Here is a 17438-nt window from a genome sequence, read left to right on the forward strand (position 1 = left end):
CTGATGGAAAGGATTTGTGACCTCTTCACTACGTTTACAGGAAGAGAAATGGTTTCAGGTTTCCTTGAAGTGTTTTCATGCTGTCCAGGAGTTTCAGAGGAGGCAGCGATCTTCTTTTCTGTTGTCACATTGGGTGTTTTTCACTTCTCCTTCCTGACTTAGTTCTTAGCGGAACTGGGACACATTTACAATAAATCACGGCGTGGTGCATTACTTGTGTTTTCACTGAGGCAGGTTTAAGAAGCACTAACAGAAGACTCTCCCCCAGTCCCCAACAGCACATAACGCAGGGCTGTGAGGATGGCTTCCATTAGTCATCAACATCAGCCTTTACTGAGTCCCGTGTCCTTGTGGTCTGTTGGCCCTTTATGCTTGAAGATCTGTAGGCAGCAAGAGAGGCAATGCAGCAGAAATGTTGGGGAGGGGGGCATGTGGAGTGAGTGGTAACCAATAACTGCTTATTGAAATCTCTCATCTGAGAGATACTGGGAACTGCAGCCTTCAGGGAATTCTTCAGCTCATCTATTTCAGAGAAGGGTAGGAATTTGGAGGCATGGAGGAGGGAAACAAAATGAGAAAGCTTAAAAAAGAAGAGGGAGAGACATCTAGCACCTATACCCAGCCCAGCTTGGAGATTTGTGTTCCAGAAGTTTTGATGAGGGCTCATTCTTTTGTCTGAAATTACTCATGTTCCCCTTTGTTCGAAGCCATGGAGCCTCACAGCTTGTAGGCAGCGCTGATGAGCTGTTCCTCCTGCAGTCATTCCGCAGTCGCTTGTGCTGCTGATGTTGCCAGTGACTGCGCTCCTCAGTCACATCGCTGCTGTGAGCATTAACCACAATTATTCACTTCTAATTAAATTGCCAGGATGGGTCTGTAATGGCACTGTGAGCTCTCTGCATTGAGCATGGCTGGAAGCAACTTCCAGAGAAACTGGAGTGAAGCTGGTCCTGAGTTAGGGGAAAACATCTGTTTTAGGTGTGCTTATTCCCAACCTGACAAGTGGGTGTAGGAGAAGGAGCGAGGAGTACCCAGCTGAATGCAAACGAGCCTGGCGTTGGGGGGAGCTGAACTGATCCATGGGGTTGTTGTGTTGTACATGCCCTCTGCTGTCTGCTCTGCTGTTTCCTTATGACTGATGGAATGGCAGATGAACTTCAGAGGTGCGTTGCTTTCTGTGCTGTGCCCTGAGCAGTGACTCTCTTGCAATGCCTGGTATTAAGATGACACTCATGTCTGATGGTGTTCATGCGCAGTTCTGCAGGACATGTAACGTGGCACAAACCTCTGTCTTCTCATTTGCCTGTGCTGTGCTTTGCATGTTAACAATGTGTATTCCTGTTCGTTATGAACTCATCTTTGTGAGATGAAATAAGTGTTTTTTAGAGGGGTGGTTTTGTTCCAAAGGACCTGTGTGCCGTTCTGTGGCACAAGAGAGCAAGGGCTGAGGCTGAACAAGTGCAGAATGAGAGGAGGAGGACCTGAGGCACAGACAACGAGCAGAGGTTTGGGTTCAAAGCCTGTAGGTGTCACTGCTGTGAGCCACCTCTGCTCCTGGAATGGATCAGTAGCAAGTGGATGTCTTGATTATGGGTTGAGCTCAACTGAAAAGAGCTTTCACTGATCCCTGTGCAGTGCTGATCCCTTTGATCTGGAAGAGAAAAGGCTGTCATCCCCTGAGACCCCGATGCTTCTCTGTCTGGGCTCATTGCTGCCCTCTGATCTGGGGAGCTTGGGATGAGCCCTGTGATCTTCCTCAGAGGTGATTCCTTCTTGGGGCAGGTCAGGTGGAGGTAAGGGTGTGCAGGGAAGCAAACACTTATTTAGGTAAGAATGTTCCCTGGGCTGCCTCTCCCTAGTCCCTTTCCTCTGCTTTTCTCACCCTTTCCACAGGCAGAGGGACTCGAGGTGGTGACTGGGAGATGCTGAAGATCAACCAGTCTGGATTCAGCTCACCTGAGTCCCAGCCTTCCAATGCCTGTGGAGTGGGGGCTGCAGCACTGCTGGTTGGCCTGGTGTCCTCCAGTGAGAGGAGAAGTCTTGGAGCTGTTTTGGCTGTGGGAGGAGCAAGCTCAGTGCACCAAGTAAACCAATCCTTTGTTTGAGCAGCAATAACTTCATTTCATCTTTTGCCTCTAATATTTATGCAAGCGTTCCTGTAGCCTCTGATAAACGCTGGCAGCTCCCCATGTGAAGCTGGTAAACAGTGCTCTGCTGGCGTATTTTTCTGAGGCCAGGTCTGAAGCCTGCAGAAACATGACTCATCTCACGGAGATCGGGTTTTAATTACAATTTCCAGTGCGCTTTTGAAGCACTTTTTTCTTGTGGAAATGCTGCATAGGAACATTTGAATTACAAATGTAAAGAAATTGTGCTCGTTCTTTGTAAAGCTGTTGGGAAAAGTAGAAAGAAATGCAAGGATGTATGCAGTGCTATTGTTTGTATGTGCAGATCTAAGCAGCACTGCAGTGTGGGGGACAAGTTTGCATCCCCAAGTGTGCTGCTATGCCATCTCCTAAGCAGTGGTCTGGAGCAAAAGCCTGAATGCTGAGCAGCAAACCAGCTGTGATGTGTCCTGCAGCTTGATCTCACTGCTGGGAAGGATCTTGAATTTTTAATATAGAATCTGCCTGTAATGTGTTGGTCGCTTTTAGCGCTCAGCCAGCATTGATCCTTCTGGAAGAGGGTTAAATGCTGATGGCAGAGCAGGGTGTTGCCCTGGGTGTGCAAGGACCTGGGCAGGAGCTCCTAAAGCATTCTCTTCCCCTTCTTCCTGTTTTAGCACAGCTGGAATTGCAGGTCAGGGGTTTGATTCCATGCAATGCATGGACTTGGTCCCCTCCTGCAATGCCTGCAGCGTGGCATAACCTGAGCAGGGTTTGAATTAGCCGGGGGTGAGGTTTCACACAAATCCTGTCCTCTTGCATCACTTCACCTGGCAGATCTCAGCGAGTAAAACCCATTGCCTTCAGATGGTGCTTTTAAACTGCACTATATCGATTGCCTCTGTGCTTGTTATTTCTTTGTAATAGAATACTTAGTAGTTGGATAGCTCTCCTGCACCAATAACAAAGTGCAGGCTGAAGTCTCTTGATTCCCAGCTACCTCAGTGCTGTGCTCATGCAGCAGGGCACCTGGGTCTTTCTAGTTTCCTCCCATTCCTTCCTAAGCTGCATTGTCCCTGTGCAATCCCTGATGCAGGTGTCACCTTCTGTTGCTAATCTGAAGTCCTCCTTTTATGCTCTCAGCCCCATCTGGGCATCACTGTGTGTGTCTGGGGGGGTCTCTTTGCTCTGTGGCATCTCCTGTTGGTAGCTCCTTTCCTAGCAAACCTCCTGCATCCCAGGTTCTGCATTTTGCAGAGCTGCTTTTCTCAGTGGCCGGGACCTCTGAGCATTGGCTGTCCCAGATCCTTTTTGCAGGGCTGTCTGGAAGGCAGGAAAAGGCCTTGCCCTGGCTGTGTTATTTTGTAATAGAAAGGCTTTGCCCAGCTGCTGTAGAGGTAGGAGATTGCTGCTTGAGAGGGGAGGCTTGGAAAGTGAGTCACTATAAAAGCAATACCATTTAATCTGCTGATCAGCTGCTCATGCCCTGCTGACTGGCTCTGGAGGTAAGCCGCAGTGGGACTGTTTGGCAGGAGCCAGAAAATCCCTTCGTTATCCCAAACAAAGAAGCAAACACATGTTTGACGTACATAAAGCAAATAAAAGGATAAAAGGCCTGAGTGCCGTTTCTTGGGCACCTGTTTCCAGTAAGCCTCTCTAAAATGTTGCCACCCCATACCTGACTCACTTGAAGCAGTGGATGACACAGAGATGCAGTCCTGCACAGCAGCATTGGTATGGGTATCACATACTGTTGCTCTAGGCATTGCTGGGGCTTCTAAATCACTACAACACAGGCACTGCAAAATGTTTATTGACTGCTGACAGTAAGTGACTGGGAGTAAGCCAGGCTGGATGGTAAGTTGTCAGGACTGCTCAGGGCAGACAAAAGCCCTGGAGGTATTTCTGGATAGAAGAGTGTGATGCTCACCTGCCTTCAAGTATGTGAGACCTCATATTGTTATATGAATAGGGTCCACAGCATCTTGTGTTCTGGAGCCCTCAGCAGTTCTGGATGGGGGGTTACTTCTGTCATCCTTATGCTGCTTTTCCTAACACTGAGATGTAAGTCACCCTGAGAGCTCCTGGCAGCTATGGAACTTCATCCAAAGCCTCATGGAACCTAAATACCTTTACCATCCTGCTCCTGCAGTGAGTGCTCCTAAACAGGGCCTTGGAACCTTGTTGCTGATGAATGGATGCATGAAACCTGAATGAACAAGCTAGCCTAAAGCCAGCCATGGGGCTGGGAACTGGGATATGAGACTGACACTGATCTGAGTGTTACCGGGACAAGAGAGGCTCAAGGAATCTGTGGAAGAATCTCCCCTAGGTAATGCTTGGAGCTGTGCTCCTTCCCTCTCCCTTCCCTGTGCTGGGTATAGAAGAGCTGGCAGCATGACGGTCCACGACATGCACAGCAGTGTGTCTGAACACAATTGCTGCTGCCTGCAATATCATTAACTCTAAGAAAAATCACAGTTAGGGATCTCGATCAGCTCCCACAGCTGGTACTGAGTGCTGCCTCCTGCTCTGCACCCGTCCATCCTGCGGAGCGCTCAGCCTGTGGGGGTGCTTCTCTCCACACTGTTGTTGGTTGGAAATCCACCTAGCACTTTACATGCCACCTCCAAAATTGGATCTTGCTACTATGAAACTAGAACTAGAGCCAAACAGATGGCACTGAAGAGGTGTTTCAAGAAACCACATTTCCATCAGCGTGTGTGGGGTTTTCTCTTTAAGGCCATTTCCGTCGTGTACCCCCCCTCTATACTGTAGTTTGTAAGAGAGTTACAGATCTGGATTAAAGAGAGGTAAAAGTCTGCCTATGGAAACACAGCCCTGTTAGATGCTGGGGCACATTTTGTGTCTGAAACCTCTTTAGTGACGCCACTAATTACAGGGAAGGGTGCTCTGGTGATGACCTGATCCTTTGGAAGAGGCTCTGTCCTTCCTGGCTGCCCTCAAGAGCTCAGCATCCCCACTGTGGGACCCAGGGGGTCCTGGCACATGTCGGAGCCTCGTGGGAAGTGTTCCTTCCACAGCTCAGTGCTTCCCAGCTGGAAGGGATGGTGTGGTGCTGTTATGGGAGACGTGGCCTGATTACAAGGGTGCCTTGTGGGTCTCTTAAATGGAGATTTAATTTTAGTTATGAATGCTGCGGTGTTGAATAAGCAGTGGTAAGAAACAGAAGCAAAGTGGGGGTGTTAAAGGGTGGTAATAACATGGCTGTCATGAACTAATGTTACTGGGAACAGTCTGTACTGCCTTCTTTTAGCTGCAGAAATGTGTGCGCTCAGCACAGGGAGAGAAGCCTGGGAGAAACATGCCATTCTAAGGGAATTTGGGACCTCTGGTGCTGGTTTGGGACCTCTTATATTCACAGTTTTAGCCATGGGGGAGGGAAATCTCTTGGTTCTTCCTGAGCCACAGACAGAGCTGGGGTTTCCAGTCTCCTTTCCTTGAATAAAGAGCGAGGGGGTGGCACAAGTGCAAACTTCAGGCTTAGGGATGTGTTTTGTTATTGCCTTACTCACCTATGTGCAACAGAGTGTGTTGTTTTGGTGGTGAATAATATGCTAACTTAACAGTTTAGCTTGATAATATAGTAATGCTGCCTACTTTCCTTGTCACCAGACCTGTTGTGGAGCTGCAGTAATGGAACTGCAGCTCTCTCGGCTGCATGCCCTGGTTAGACCTTGGATAGACACAGTGGGTGAGAGGTGCTTCAGCCCAAAGGTTGTCTGAGCATGAGCTCAGCCCTGTGCATTTCTGTGCTGGGAGAGGATTTATGCCTTTCTCAAGGAGCAAATAAAAATCTGCTCTATTTCTTTCTCTTTAGAGTTTTTTTTCAATATCTTCCAGGATTTTGCTTCATTAAAGGTTGGAAATGGTGACAAGTGTGAGGGAAGCTTGGATAAAAGTAAAACTTGTGCTCGTCCTACTTGGTGGAGGTCCCTGCTCTCCAAAAGCCCCTGGAGGGGATGGCGGCAGCTTGGCTGAAGGGAAGGGGCTGGAGGAGCCCCCAGGCTGCTGCAGGGCATGAGGGGCAGCTCTGGGAACACCCCACAGAACTTCTCACAGAGCTGTTTGTGAAACTGAGCAATGATGGAGAGGTGACAATGCGTGAAGCTGGAGGGAAATGCACCGTCATTGTGGTTGCCTTTGTCATGGTCCTGCTGTTTCTCTCAAAAAAGGCAGCACAGAACGGCAGAAGTTTAGTGTGCTGTAGTTAAGTGCAGGCAAGAGCGACTGGCCCATGATTGCTCTGATTAATTGAACAGATATTTTGCTTCGGTTAAGATAAACACTTTATATATTTCCCATCCTGTTACATGACTCATTTTTTCTTATGCTGACCTGATATTTAGAGTATCTGATGTTTTAATTACTTTCTCAAAGACATGGATTTATCTCAGATAAGCCTTAAGAGATGTGTAAGCCAAGTGCGAAGTCAGAGCACATTGTTCATAAAAGCAGCTTGTTTTGGAGATTGCTGGATTTTCATACTGGAGAGAGCATTTTCCCATAGATGCAACCCCTTCAAACTAGGCTGAGCGTTGTTTTTTTCTTTCAAGATCCTTTTCAGTCGGAAGCTGAGAATATATAAACTTGCACTTACCCTATAAAAGCCAAGTGTGAATCGGGCTGGATGCTGTAAAACGGTCTAATTTAATGCAGGATGACAGTTTGGATGCACGTCCAGCACTTTGTGATTTCATTGAGAAGCACACTCTAGTGTTTGTCAACACGGGTGTATTTCAGTGGTGCTGATGCTTAAGTGCATTTACTGCATATAGGCACAGTGCTATAAAGCAGAAATAACGATTCTTTTCAGCTGGTGCTCCATAAACTGAGAGCCTGCACTCTGAATTTCCCCTTTATGCCTTGCTAGGGAGCTCTGCAGGTTCCCTGGAGAATTTCTGCCTTGTTCACTGCCCACCTGCCCCATTGCTGGGCTTGTATTGGATGCTGCACAGTGCGATGCTCTGACCCCACAGTCCAGCTGGGCTTTCCCCAGCACGAGCTGCCAGAGGTCACTGTTGGAAGGCACAGGTCTGCCTGCTGCCTTGCCATTGCCATGCAGTGGAACAGAAGAGAAGTTCTGGCTCACTACAGGGTGCTTGACTGCAGAAGGTCTTGAATGTAGAAACAGAGGCTGGGGGAGGTGAGGCTGCTCCCATGCTGTGCTCCTGGGTTCTGCTTTCTGAGAGGGCTGACGGTATTCCCTTCCATCAAGACTACCATCAGAATTTCTGAAGTGCCTTGTGAGAGCACCCTAATCCCACTTAATTTAGTGTTTACGTGTTGCAGGACTAATGGCACTGTAAAATGGCTGGATATTAAGTGTTTGTCTTCAAAGCATTAAACCTGCTCCATGGTTCCTCCATTCAATGCTTGCTGTGGTGATTATGCATGCATGGTGGGGTTTATAGGCTGAGCAGAGAGAGGATGCCTTCAGCTGCTGTGTTCTGCCCAGCTCTGGGGCTTGGCTGTAGTCATAGCAAGTGGCCCTCCTCTGTTCATGTAGGTCTGAATCCCTCCTAGAGCCCCTGGATCATCTCTGCTGTCTCGTTGCCATTTGGCTGCACACAGGTAGACCTCTCCTATTGACCTGTAGCAGCCCTTGCCCAATTTAGTGTGCTCCAGTGGATCTTTCTGTTTAGTAAATAAAAAAACCCGAGTGCATCAAATGCCGTTTAAAGGCATTTACCAGCGTTCCCATAATGTATCGGTTCATTACATTTTACGCACCGTGGAGACCACAACCTTTAAAGAAATACTTCTGGTGCCTGCTTCACTCGCAGAAATTAGTCTTAATACTTGACACCATCAAGTTAGTGATAGTTGATATAGCATTTTGAGAGCAATTAGGAGCACACGTTTATGCTCAGATGGATGTTTAATTAAAAGCCATGGCAGCTTTGAAGTTCACACTTGAATAATCTTGAGGATGAAATGTGGGTTTAAACCCAAGTGCACCTTCACAGCAAATCCAGAGAGGCGAAGAATGCTTTAGTAGCTCCTATTTCCTCCTATTTGTTCTACACCATCACAGCCATCGAGATGTCTGTAAAACAGTGCCATATTTATTGAGATGAAGGCAGATTGAGCTGCTCAGACAAGGTTTCACATGTCTGGATGCTGAACCTGCTTTGGGGAAAGGAGCAGGAAGGCGCTGGAGAACCCACCAGTGGCACCAGCAGCTGTTCTTTGATCCTTACAGAGTCACAGTGGTTAACGGGGCAGAGGATCTGCTCCTGGAGATCTGTGTTCCTTCATTCTCTTGAATTTCTTTGACTTTGGTTGCTGCACTGTATGAGAGGGGTGGATAAACCCATGCTGATGTCCAGAGGCTATGGTGAGCAGGGATTTGAGCTGCATGGTGGGACTGGGTTGATGCCATGGTTCCATGTTGGGCTTTAGGAGGCCAATAGTCCTCTTGCACCTCTAGCGGTTATGGATGAGAAGCCTGAAGCAGCTCACTCAGCACCTGGTCAATGGCTGCTGGGAACTGGTCTGAACTGCGTACAGTTGTGTTATCCCAGTCCCTGTTTGTAGCTTCATTACAGCAGTGCAGAGTTCATGCTGGCCAATTTAACACTTGGCACACGTTAATTATAAATTTCAACCTGCTTTGGCTTTGGGAGCAATGGCACAGGTTGCCAAAGAGTGGCCTGGCAGCTCTGCAGCTTCCTGCTCCAGCCTGGTTACTGGAGACAAAGCACATCAAGCACTGGTGCTGCCCTGGGGGCACAGAAGTCAAGGGTGCAGATGTGGTGACGCTGTTGCTGCCTTTGGGGCAAATTAGTCTGTTTCTGCATGGCCAGCATGCAGGATGTGCGTGGTGACTAATGCTGTCAAAAGGGCTTGTTGCTGGCATGAAATCTTTTAATATGTATGGTTCTCATGCTAATTCTGTTCCTCCATTGTATCTATCACTTTCATTTTCGGTGCCTCTCTTCAGCGTATCTGTTCTGTTTGCAACCGTATTATAAAGCTAGCAATGCCTACAGTAGGGCGATAATGACCTGGTTTTTTGCTGAACACCAGGCTTCTCAAACTAAAGGCAAAGATTAATTGGCAATGAAGGGACACAGTGCTCATGTGGTGCAGAATGCAGCAGGGATGGAGGAAGTGGAGCTCAGCCCTGGCCCCAAAGTCTGCTTTTCTGTAAGGTCATCATGGAGTCACCATCAGCACGTGCAGCTGGAAGGAGAAACGCCCTGCAGGGAGGAAGCTAAACAACCCACCCCTGCTGACAAACTACATAAAAAGCAAGGCTTTGTTATAAGCTTCCAGGCTAAAGACCTATCAGCTCCACTTCCCCTGCATTTTGCAGGACTAAGTGTCCCTAATGGCTTATACTCGCAGGAGTTTCAAAGTGTTTTATCTTGTTTTAGTAGATGTTTGTACAGCATTGAGTTTTTACCTTCATCTGTATGTGTTTTGAGAGGTGTATGGGGTGTTAGTTGTAAGAGGGGGATGGAATCAGGGCATCCCTTGTCTGCTGTGAGCATGGCCTGGGCAGCTTTGTCAGTTGACATCATGAACAAATCTGGTTATATGTGAAGATACACAGCAGCTCTGAGCTTGAAGTATCAAACAAAGGAATACATGAATTGTCAAACCATATACATGTTTCTCTTTTGTTTGGCTTGCCCAGAAGCCATTAAGATTCTGTAAACACCCATTTGAATTCAGCCCTGAATTTCGGAGCTGTTGGCCTTAACACTGATTTATGAATTGCTGCATAGTATGTGATCACATGCTGCATTTAAAGAGGTGCTGTGGGATGCATCATGGCAGCACTAATGTCTCTTTCTTCTGGATAATTAGATAGCCAAAATGTGTCAGCATGTCGAAAGAGGCTTGGTATGACTAGGACACCACGTGGCATTAAATGCCACAAGATGCTTCCCCTTCTCTTCCTCCATTTTATTGAAGAGTCAGTGTGCTGTGGTTGTGTTCAGCTATCCCCTGCTGCTGCTCCCTAGGCTTTAATTAAAGACTCAGTAAGTGTGGGAGCTTCCTGGCTGAGCAAACAAGGATGGATTTAGGGAGGATTTGGTTTTGCAGGTTGGGCTGTCTAAATAGATGATAGCTAACGGTGCTCTGGTCCTTCCAGGCTGTGTCTGAATGAGGGGTGTTTGAGCTGTGCCCTGGGGTGCTGGGCTGGGGGTGAGGAAGCACGCTCAGGCCTGCGTACACTGCTGGGCACGTCTTAAAATAAAACTCCCTTCCCGTTGTTAGGACATGCGGTTGCTCAGGCTGTGTAAATGGTGTTATTAAATGAGAGAGGAGCCCTGCTGGGTGAATTGGCTTCCTGGTGAAGGTGTATATCCAGAGCAAGCAGAGCTCTGCCACTGCCCAATCAGCCCCACAGCCAGTGTCTGTGCCAAGGTCGGGCTGGGCAGAGGGCTACTGCAGGGCTGCTGCTTGGGAAAGGCTCGTCTTTTCCCCCATGTTTGCTGTTGAATATCCCTGTGGCTTATCCCCTCCCTCCGCTGTCCCCATGTACAGTTCTGGATCTTTAACATCTTCTGTAGCTGGGCCTTGTCTCCTGGGGGCATAGCAATGGCAAAGAAGCACATCTGTGTCCCTGATACGTGACAGCCGGGGCTGTGCCATGGCCAGGGACATGAGGAGACCACACTCAGTGCCATATAGGTGCTTCAGTGAGTGTCATTCCATAATCCCACTGGACCAGTTACAGCCGAGTCATGGTCTGTGCTCAGGAGAGGCCCGGAGCTGTTTTTGCATGGCTGAGCATTAAAAGGTATTCCCAGCACTCATTTGCCAGGAATATGCAACAAGCAATGAAGGCCCTTTACTAATTAATTGTAATGGCAGGAGGAAGGGGAGGGAATTGCTTTCCTATCATGGCTGCTGGGAAGATGCTCTTGAAAAAAAAACAAAATATGAGTGAAAGCTGCCAGAGCCAGGAGATTGTTTAAGGATATTATTTACTGCAAGCAAAACACTGCCAAATAAACGAGCAAAATAAACAAACTTCTCCTTCTTGTTTTGCAGGGTCGTCATGTTAAAACAGGACAGCTTGCTGCTATTAAGGTTATGGACGTCACCGGGGTAACGTATCCTCCTCCTCCTGCATCCTTAAATTGCCAGATAAGAGGGGAAAGGGGACTGTGTGTGATAACGTGTGGGGGGCTGTGGAAGGCCTTTTTTATGTGCAAGTATTATGTATCCCAATGCTTTTTCCTACATAAACAGAAGTGCTACATATGTTACGGTATGGTGTTTGTATCTACAGGACCTTCGCTCAGGTTCTTTTTTGTATTAAAAGGTGAAGCGACGTGTAGAAATAAGTCAGAAGGAATTTCTGCTTTCTAACAATGTCTTCAAGTACCTTCATCTAATTTTTGTGGATCAGGCTGTAAGGCAATGGGCAAACCCACCATAAATGGCACTGAGATTCCCACAAGGTCGGGTCTGAGGTTACAACAAATTTAAGCTGAAAAAAATCAGAATATTACTTAGAGGTGAAAGAAGGGCTTACATTTGAGTCAACACTTAGTTCAGTGGCTTTCCAACTATTGTGAGTCCAAACAAAGCTTTTGAAGAAAGATAGCCCAAATCCAGCCCTGCTCAATAATTGATACTTTCAGCTTTATCTTTGAGTGAATATCTGTGATCTAAACCTCTTGCTTCCAAAATAGAGTCTCAGCTTGGAATCCTTCTTAATAACTGCTCTGTAGCTATCCTGCAGGTAGGTGTATTTAATTAGGGAGAACAGTAATGATGCTTCCTGCCTCTCTGAATAGCTGAAGTGAATGTCCAGGGCAGTAAATCAGATATTTGGCATGAAATGTGTTGTTTGGCTATTTAATTATTTTCCTCTTGAGCTGCTTCCAGCTCTATTAAAACACGTCAGTTATTTTTAATTCTTCTTTTAATATATAATGCATCAATTCTCAAAGTCATTCTTCCTTAAAAAAAAAAAACAAAACACCACACAAAAACACAACACAAAGCAAACAAAAAAACCACACCCTTACTGAACTTTTGCTTCTTATCCCCCTGAAGACCTCTGCAGTGACCACAGTGAAAACTGAGCAGGTCTGCGATGTGTCAATGCTGAAGTCAGACCTAGAGCCATGCTCTGCAGCCACCACAAGAATTGTTTCTGGAGACGTTTCTAAAGTCAGTTCCTGATTCTTGCTTGGAGTTGGATTTGGCTCCTGGTCCAGGCTCAGTGTGAGGCAGCAAAAATCCAGACTCCAATCCTTTGCCACCTCCTGATGTGCACCACTTCCAGTTCTGTTGCTTTGTTCTGTCCAATTCTGCCCTTTGTCCCTGACACTGATGGGTCTTTCAGAAGCCTACAAATGTGGAAGTGGTGTGTTCACCCCAATCAAAGCCATCTGTAATTTTGTAGTGGATAATTTGGGACTGTAGGTCTGCCATAGTTAATTGGTTTCCCAGACAGCATCAACCCCAACATTTCCCTTGCACTAAAACCCCAGAGGATTCCTAAAGACAATCCTTTAACTCATCTGTGCTGTTGCTAACTGTATGCTGGGGAAGACTGGGGCATAGAGGCCCTCAGATTACAGCACTTGATCTGTTTGAGCAGTGACTGTGAATTAAGAATGTAGATTAATTTTCCAGAGGCTGGTTCTACTGCATGCTCTGTGACCTACTTCCCGGACACTGATCTAATAGAATCAATTGATGGAGGCAAAGCATGGCAACAGCACATGGTCTGTGGGTTTTCTGGGTATTCCTTTGGGGTTTTGGAGTGGTTACAACAGTTTGCTATGATAATTCCTTTTTCTGCCCCCTCTGGCTAGATGTGCTACTGGTGGTGGCTGTTGGCAGTGGTATTGCTTGGAGCTAGAGGTGGAGCTGGAGACCTTGAGGGGACCAGAGATCCCTTCCAGCAGCATTTCTGTGCTCCTTGCCCAGGCATGAAGCCAGGTCCGCATGGTTTTGGCCTGACAACCCTGTCCATAAGGTAGCACATGTGTCAGTGTAGGCCTCTGTCATGGTTCTGTAACAGAGCAGGCTCACTCCAGCATGGAACTCCTGTGTCACCCTTGGAGCCTGGCTATGTGGCCACATCCTGACTTTCACTCCATAGGTTTATTTACATTACTTTCATACTTTTTCACCTTTTTCCCCTATTCTGAATTACTCAGCTCCTCCTTGCTTCCAGCAGGGCTGAGCATCCAGTTGCTTTTCTGCTACAGAGTGTTTCAATAAGAGAATTATCTCAGAGGCCTGATAATCTAAGTGTTATCTTCCCTGGTTCCCCAGGCAAACAAGTACTAGCAAAATTATATTGACTTCTTGAAGGGAAGAGGTGATAGGGAGGCACCAACAGTCCGAACCATTTGGGAAGAATCTGGTTTCTCAACTGCCTGTCCATCTTTCCAGTTCAGGGCTCAGAAATGTGATAGGAGATGAAACAGTGCATCTCTGGGCCTGCTGTTCTTAGCTTTTTGTTCAAAGGTGCTTGTGAAATGCTGTCTTAGGGTGAAATGCTGTCTCTTACTGTCACTGTTTTGTTCTGTTTTTTTTCCCCTCATCCCAGGATGAAGAAGAAGAGATCAAACAAGAAATTAACATGTTGAAGAAATACTCTCACCACCGAAATATTGCTACATATTATGGTGCTTTTATTAAAAAGAACCCACCGGGAATGGATGATCAGCTCTGGGTAAGCTGCTTTCTTTTCCTTGAGAATAGTTCAGTTTTGACAGAATGTGTGAGCCCACCTCCTCCTCTTCCTGGCCCCACTGCTTGCAAGAGCTGCACAGAGCAGCTTGGCACCACGGCCCATGGTGCTGCCGTGCTTCCTACCATAAGGACCATGAAACATTAATTACAGGCGCTGTAATATGTTCTGAGCCTGGGGGGCTTGCCAGCTCTCCTCCAGCTGAGCGGGATGATCTGCCTGCTGTGGGGACACCCAGACCACTGCAGGGCTGTGCCCACACCACACAGGTGACCCCACACGTGTTCCTTGCACAACATGGGATCTTGGTTCTGCTGAGTGCTGCAGGTGGTGGAGCTGGCTGGAGCTCAGCACGTGCAAGCCAAAGGAACTGGTGCCAGCCATTTCTCAGGTTTGCTCAGTGCTGTACGTGTTTTGCCTACAGTTCTGGGAAGGCAGCAATGTCCTCTTTGATTTTAAGGTGGAGTCATAAGGAGGAAGCTGGTTTTGGTATCCAGAGCTTTTCAGTGTCTGAACAACATTGCCAGAGCCTACATTTTCAGGAGTAACAAACAGCCACGGTTCAGCTGGAAAGTGATGGAGATGCTGAAAAGATGAAGCCTGTTTTATTCTCCATGTCCCCTTGCCCCACCTCCAAATATACAAATGTATACTAAAATGTTATGAATTAATGTCAGCATCCAAAACCTTGGTTTTCATTCAGCAGTTCCCAACATATTCCTCTGCATCTTGGCAGAGTTACTGCAGATTGTGGTTTATTTCCATTAGTTTCTTGTATGATCTAGGCTTTATTTTAGGAAAAGGTTCCCAGTGCAGTGGCTTCAGCTGTGTCCATGTGGCAAAATGATGGGGCTGTGGGAGCTGGGGAGAATCACAGAGGACAAAAATGCCACCAAGGGAAGAACTAAAGATGTCAGGGTTCTGTGCCACATTGGTATCCAGCTATGATGGTAGACAGTTACTGGGAAGGTGTGGGGGGTTGGGCTCTAGGGGCTTTTGTTACTGAGTTTGTTGTTTTTCTTCTTGTGGGAACTCTTGAAAAACATGTTCTTTGCAGAGAGCCTGGAATTCAGTGAGGAGAAGGCTGTCAAGCTGAGAAATGCCTTTTCATCCCGTGAAATTCCATTTGGCTTTAGCTGTTTTATAATCTGTGTCCAAAAAAAAAAAAAAAAAAAGAGAGAGAAATAAAAACCAACCCACGGCACTTCGCCCTGTGCTGCTGGAGTGCCTTGAGGGGAAAAAAAGAAGGAAAAAAAAGAAATAAGCCAAGCACATGCCAAAGCCTTCACTAGACAGAAAGCCACTCTTGGAGCTGGGCTCAGCTCCTGCCTGAGTGTGGGATTAGCACAGCCGGACCAAGGGAGAAGGTTTTTGTGAATTCAAAGAGCTCTTAGCGTATGCAAGTGTTAAGAAAATAACACAGGTAGGGCAGTTAGAAGTCCCTTTCAGATTGGTTACAGCTCAGCTCAGTTGCGGGGCTTTTCCTAGGGACTAATGAAGGGAACTGTTGCAAGAACTGCTTTCCTTGTGTTGAAGAGTGTTGGCTTGAGATGTGTTGCAGTCTGTGCGGTGCTGGGCTGGCTGAGGTGTTATGGGGACGCTTCCTGGCCGTGCAGGAGTGCTGGTGTCAGTGCCTTCAATAGCTGTTGTTTTGGCATCTGATTGAATTAGGACTTGTGCGAACTCTATCAGTCTTCCATTGCAGATAAAAGCTTGTTTATTTTCCATTGGCCCTTTGTCGAAATAAAACGGTTTCTGATAATGCCCAAGTAATTCTCTTTATCGACATTCGGGAGGCTGATACGGAAATAAATAACAGAGAGCTCTTTCAGTGGAGATTAAGATCTCTCGGAAGCGTGGCGGGCTCCTGACATAACGTGTTGTCACCGTTTCTGCTGCGTGCTTTGGTGATGAGCAGGTCTCTCCTGTTTGGTAGCACTGCCTGCCCTGAAGGACGAGCTCGCCAAACCAGACAAGTTTTCCTGAAATAAGAGAGCGTGCTTGGCCAGACAACAATAGAGATGTGTATCACGGATCTGATACAATAGTGAAATAGGAAGTAAAAGTCATGGGGAGAACCTTTGTGGAATGTTAAATGCGAAACTGAGGTATTCGTAGAATTGTAGAATGGCCTGGGTTAGAAGGGACCTCAAGGATTGTCAAGCTCCAACCTCCCTGCTGTGTGCAGGGCCACCAACCTCCATATCTAAATAGTCCTCTAGGTGATACAACAGGACATGGAGGTGTAAGAGATTTACAGCTGATGCTTCTGAATTTGGCTTCCTTGTCAAGTTTGCTGTCTCTCTGATATGAAGAGCTAAGTAGATGCTAAATGAACTGTATTTAAAAATACTTCCTCAATAAATGGCCTTGCAGATTAAATTTTGGAAGATGATATTACCTTTAGCCCATCTTGATGATAATTTTAATTATAGTTAATAAAAATTCAATCTGCTTTGCGAGTTTATTGTCTTACCCCATCATGGCTCTATCCTTTAAGAAGATTGCTAATGATGCAAGTGTTAGCTCTGCAAAGCACTCACCTGGAGGCATGGGGCTGGTAAGAAGGTATCTGATATGAGCACGCTTGAAGCCTTTCCTGTTGTCCCTTTTTACATGGAAGGCCATTTGTTGGCTTCTAACCTACGTGTACCCAGAGGGTGTTTATATATAATGATACCATGCCTTGCTGGGAGCCATTGTGTTAGCAACCTCTGTGCTGCTGAGCCCCTGTCTGCTGGTGCTGGGTTGTTCTCTTAGGGATGCTGTAGGATTGGGCAGCTCTTCAAAAGCCAAGTTGGAAACAATCCCCCCAAGAATCTTTTCCCCTCTGTCTCTTTAGTTTTAATCTGTCAGAGTTTTCACAGTTACAGATTTCGGATACATCAGCGGCCAGCTGCATTATTCACCTACTGGTGAAAAATTAATCTTAGCTCTGTGAAACAAGGGAGAGAACAGTGGACTGAGTGAGTTGCCAACTCCATAAAGATAGTCTGGCAGATTAATGTGTGCACTGAGAGCTTCTAATGGTGTTTGTTCCATCTTCCTTTAAGTGCTGTGATTGCAGCGCAGAGCAGGATGTGCCCTTGCTTTGCCACGGCAGTGAGGAACTCATGCAAACAGGTGTGGTGTGAGTGAACCTGTCTCATTCTGAAGAAGAAGGCAAAGGTGAAGTGATCCTTAACAAAATGATTCCCAGACCTTTTCCAGCCCCCAAGGCCTCTTGCTGCAAAACCCTGGTGAGATCCCGTGGATGAGTTTCCATGGCAGGGGGCCATAAAGTGTTGCAGGGAGAGGTCAGCCTGTTGGGTTGGAGAGTGTTTTCAGCTGGTTCAGCTATCCAGGGATTTCCTTTCAGTGCTTGCTGCAGCGGTATCCCAAATGCTCGGTTAATCAGAAACACATGCAGATACTGTCCTCACAGGACAGACTTTGGCCAGCCATGCATCTGCTGCTGGGAGCCAGTTTCCTGATGTAACGAGATATGCAAAGAGTATTTCAGCTGTCATTTTAGGAAGAGAAGAGAAACTTGATATCAAAACTAAAGATAGGAGCATGGTCAGAGAGGGAACCCTCAGCCAACTAAGATGTGTTCTGCTCAAGCATTTTATTTATACAGGAATTTTATGGCA

At 46.9% G+C, this 17438-nt stretch overlaps 1 protein-coding gene across 13 annotated transcripts in view; it reads left to right on the top strand.

Moving 5' to 3' along the window:
• TNIK (TRAF2 and NCK interacting kinase) overlaps positions 1 to 17438 on the top strand; it is a 122886-nt gene that overhangs the window by 47606 nt on the left and 57842 nt on the right. For all 13 annotated transcript variants that reach the window (XM_085513294.1, XM_085513298.1, XM_085513295.1 and 10 more), the window contains exons 3-4: positions 11139 to 11195; positions 13663 to 13788. In XM_085513294.1, coding sequence (XP_085369420.1) covers positions 11139 to 11195; positions 13663 to 13788 — 183 coding nt within the window. The remainder of the gene's footprint in view (positions 1 to 11138; positions 11196 to 13662; positions 13789 to 17438) is intronic.

This window comes from Coturnix japonica, chromosome 12 (assembly GCF_054131305.1).
Source record: "Coturnix japonica strain WE chromosome 12, WE-NBRP24, whole genome shotgun sequence".
Taxonomy (NCBI): domain Eukaryota; kingdom Metazoa; phylum Chordata; class Aves; order Galliformes; family Phasianidae; genus Coturnix; species Coturnix japonica.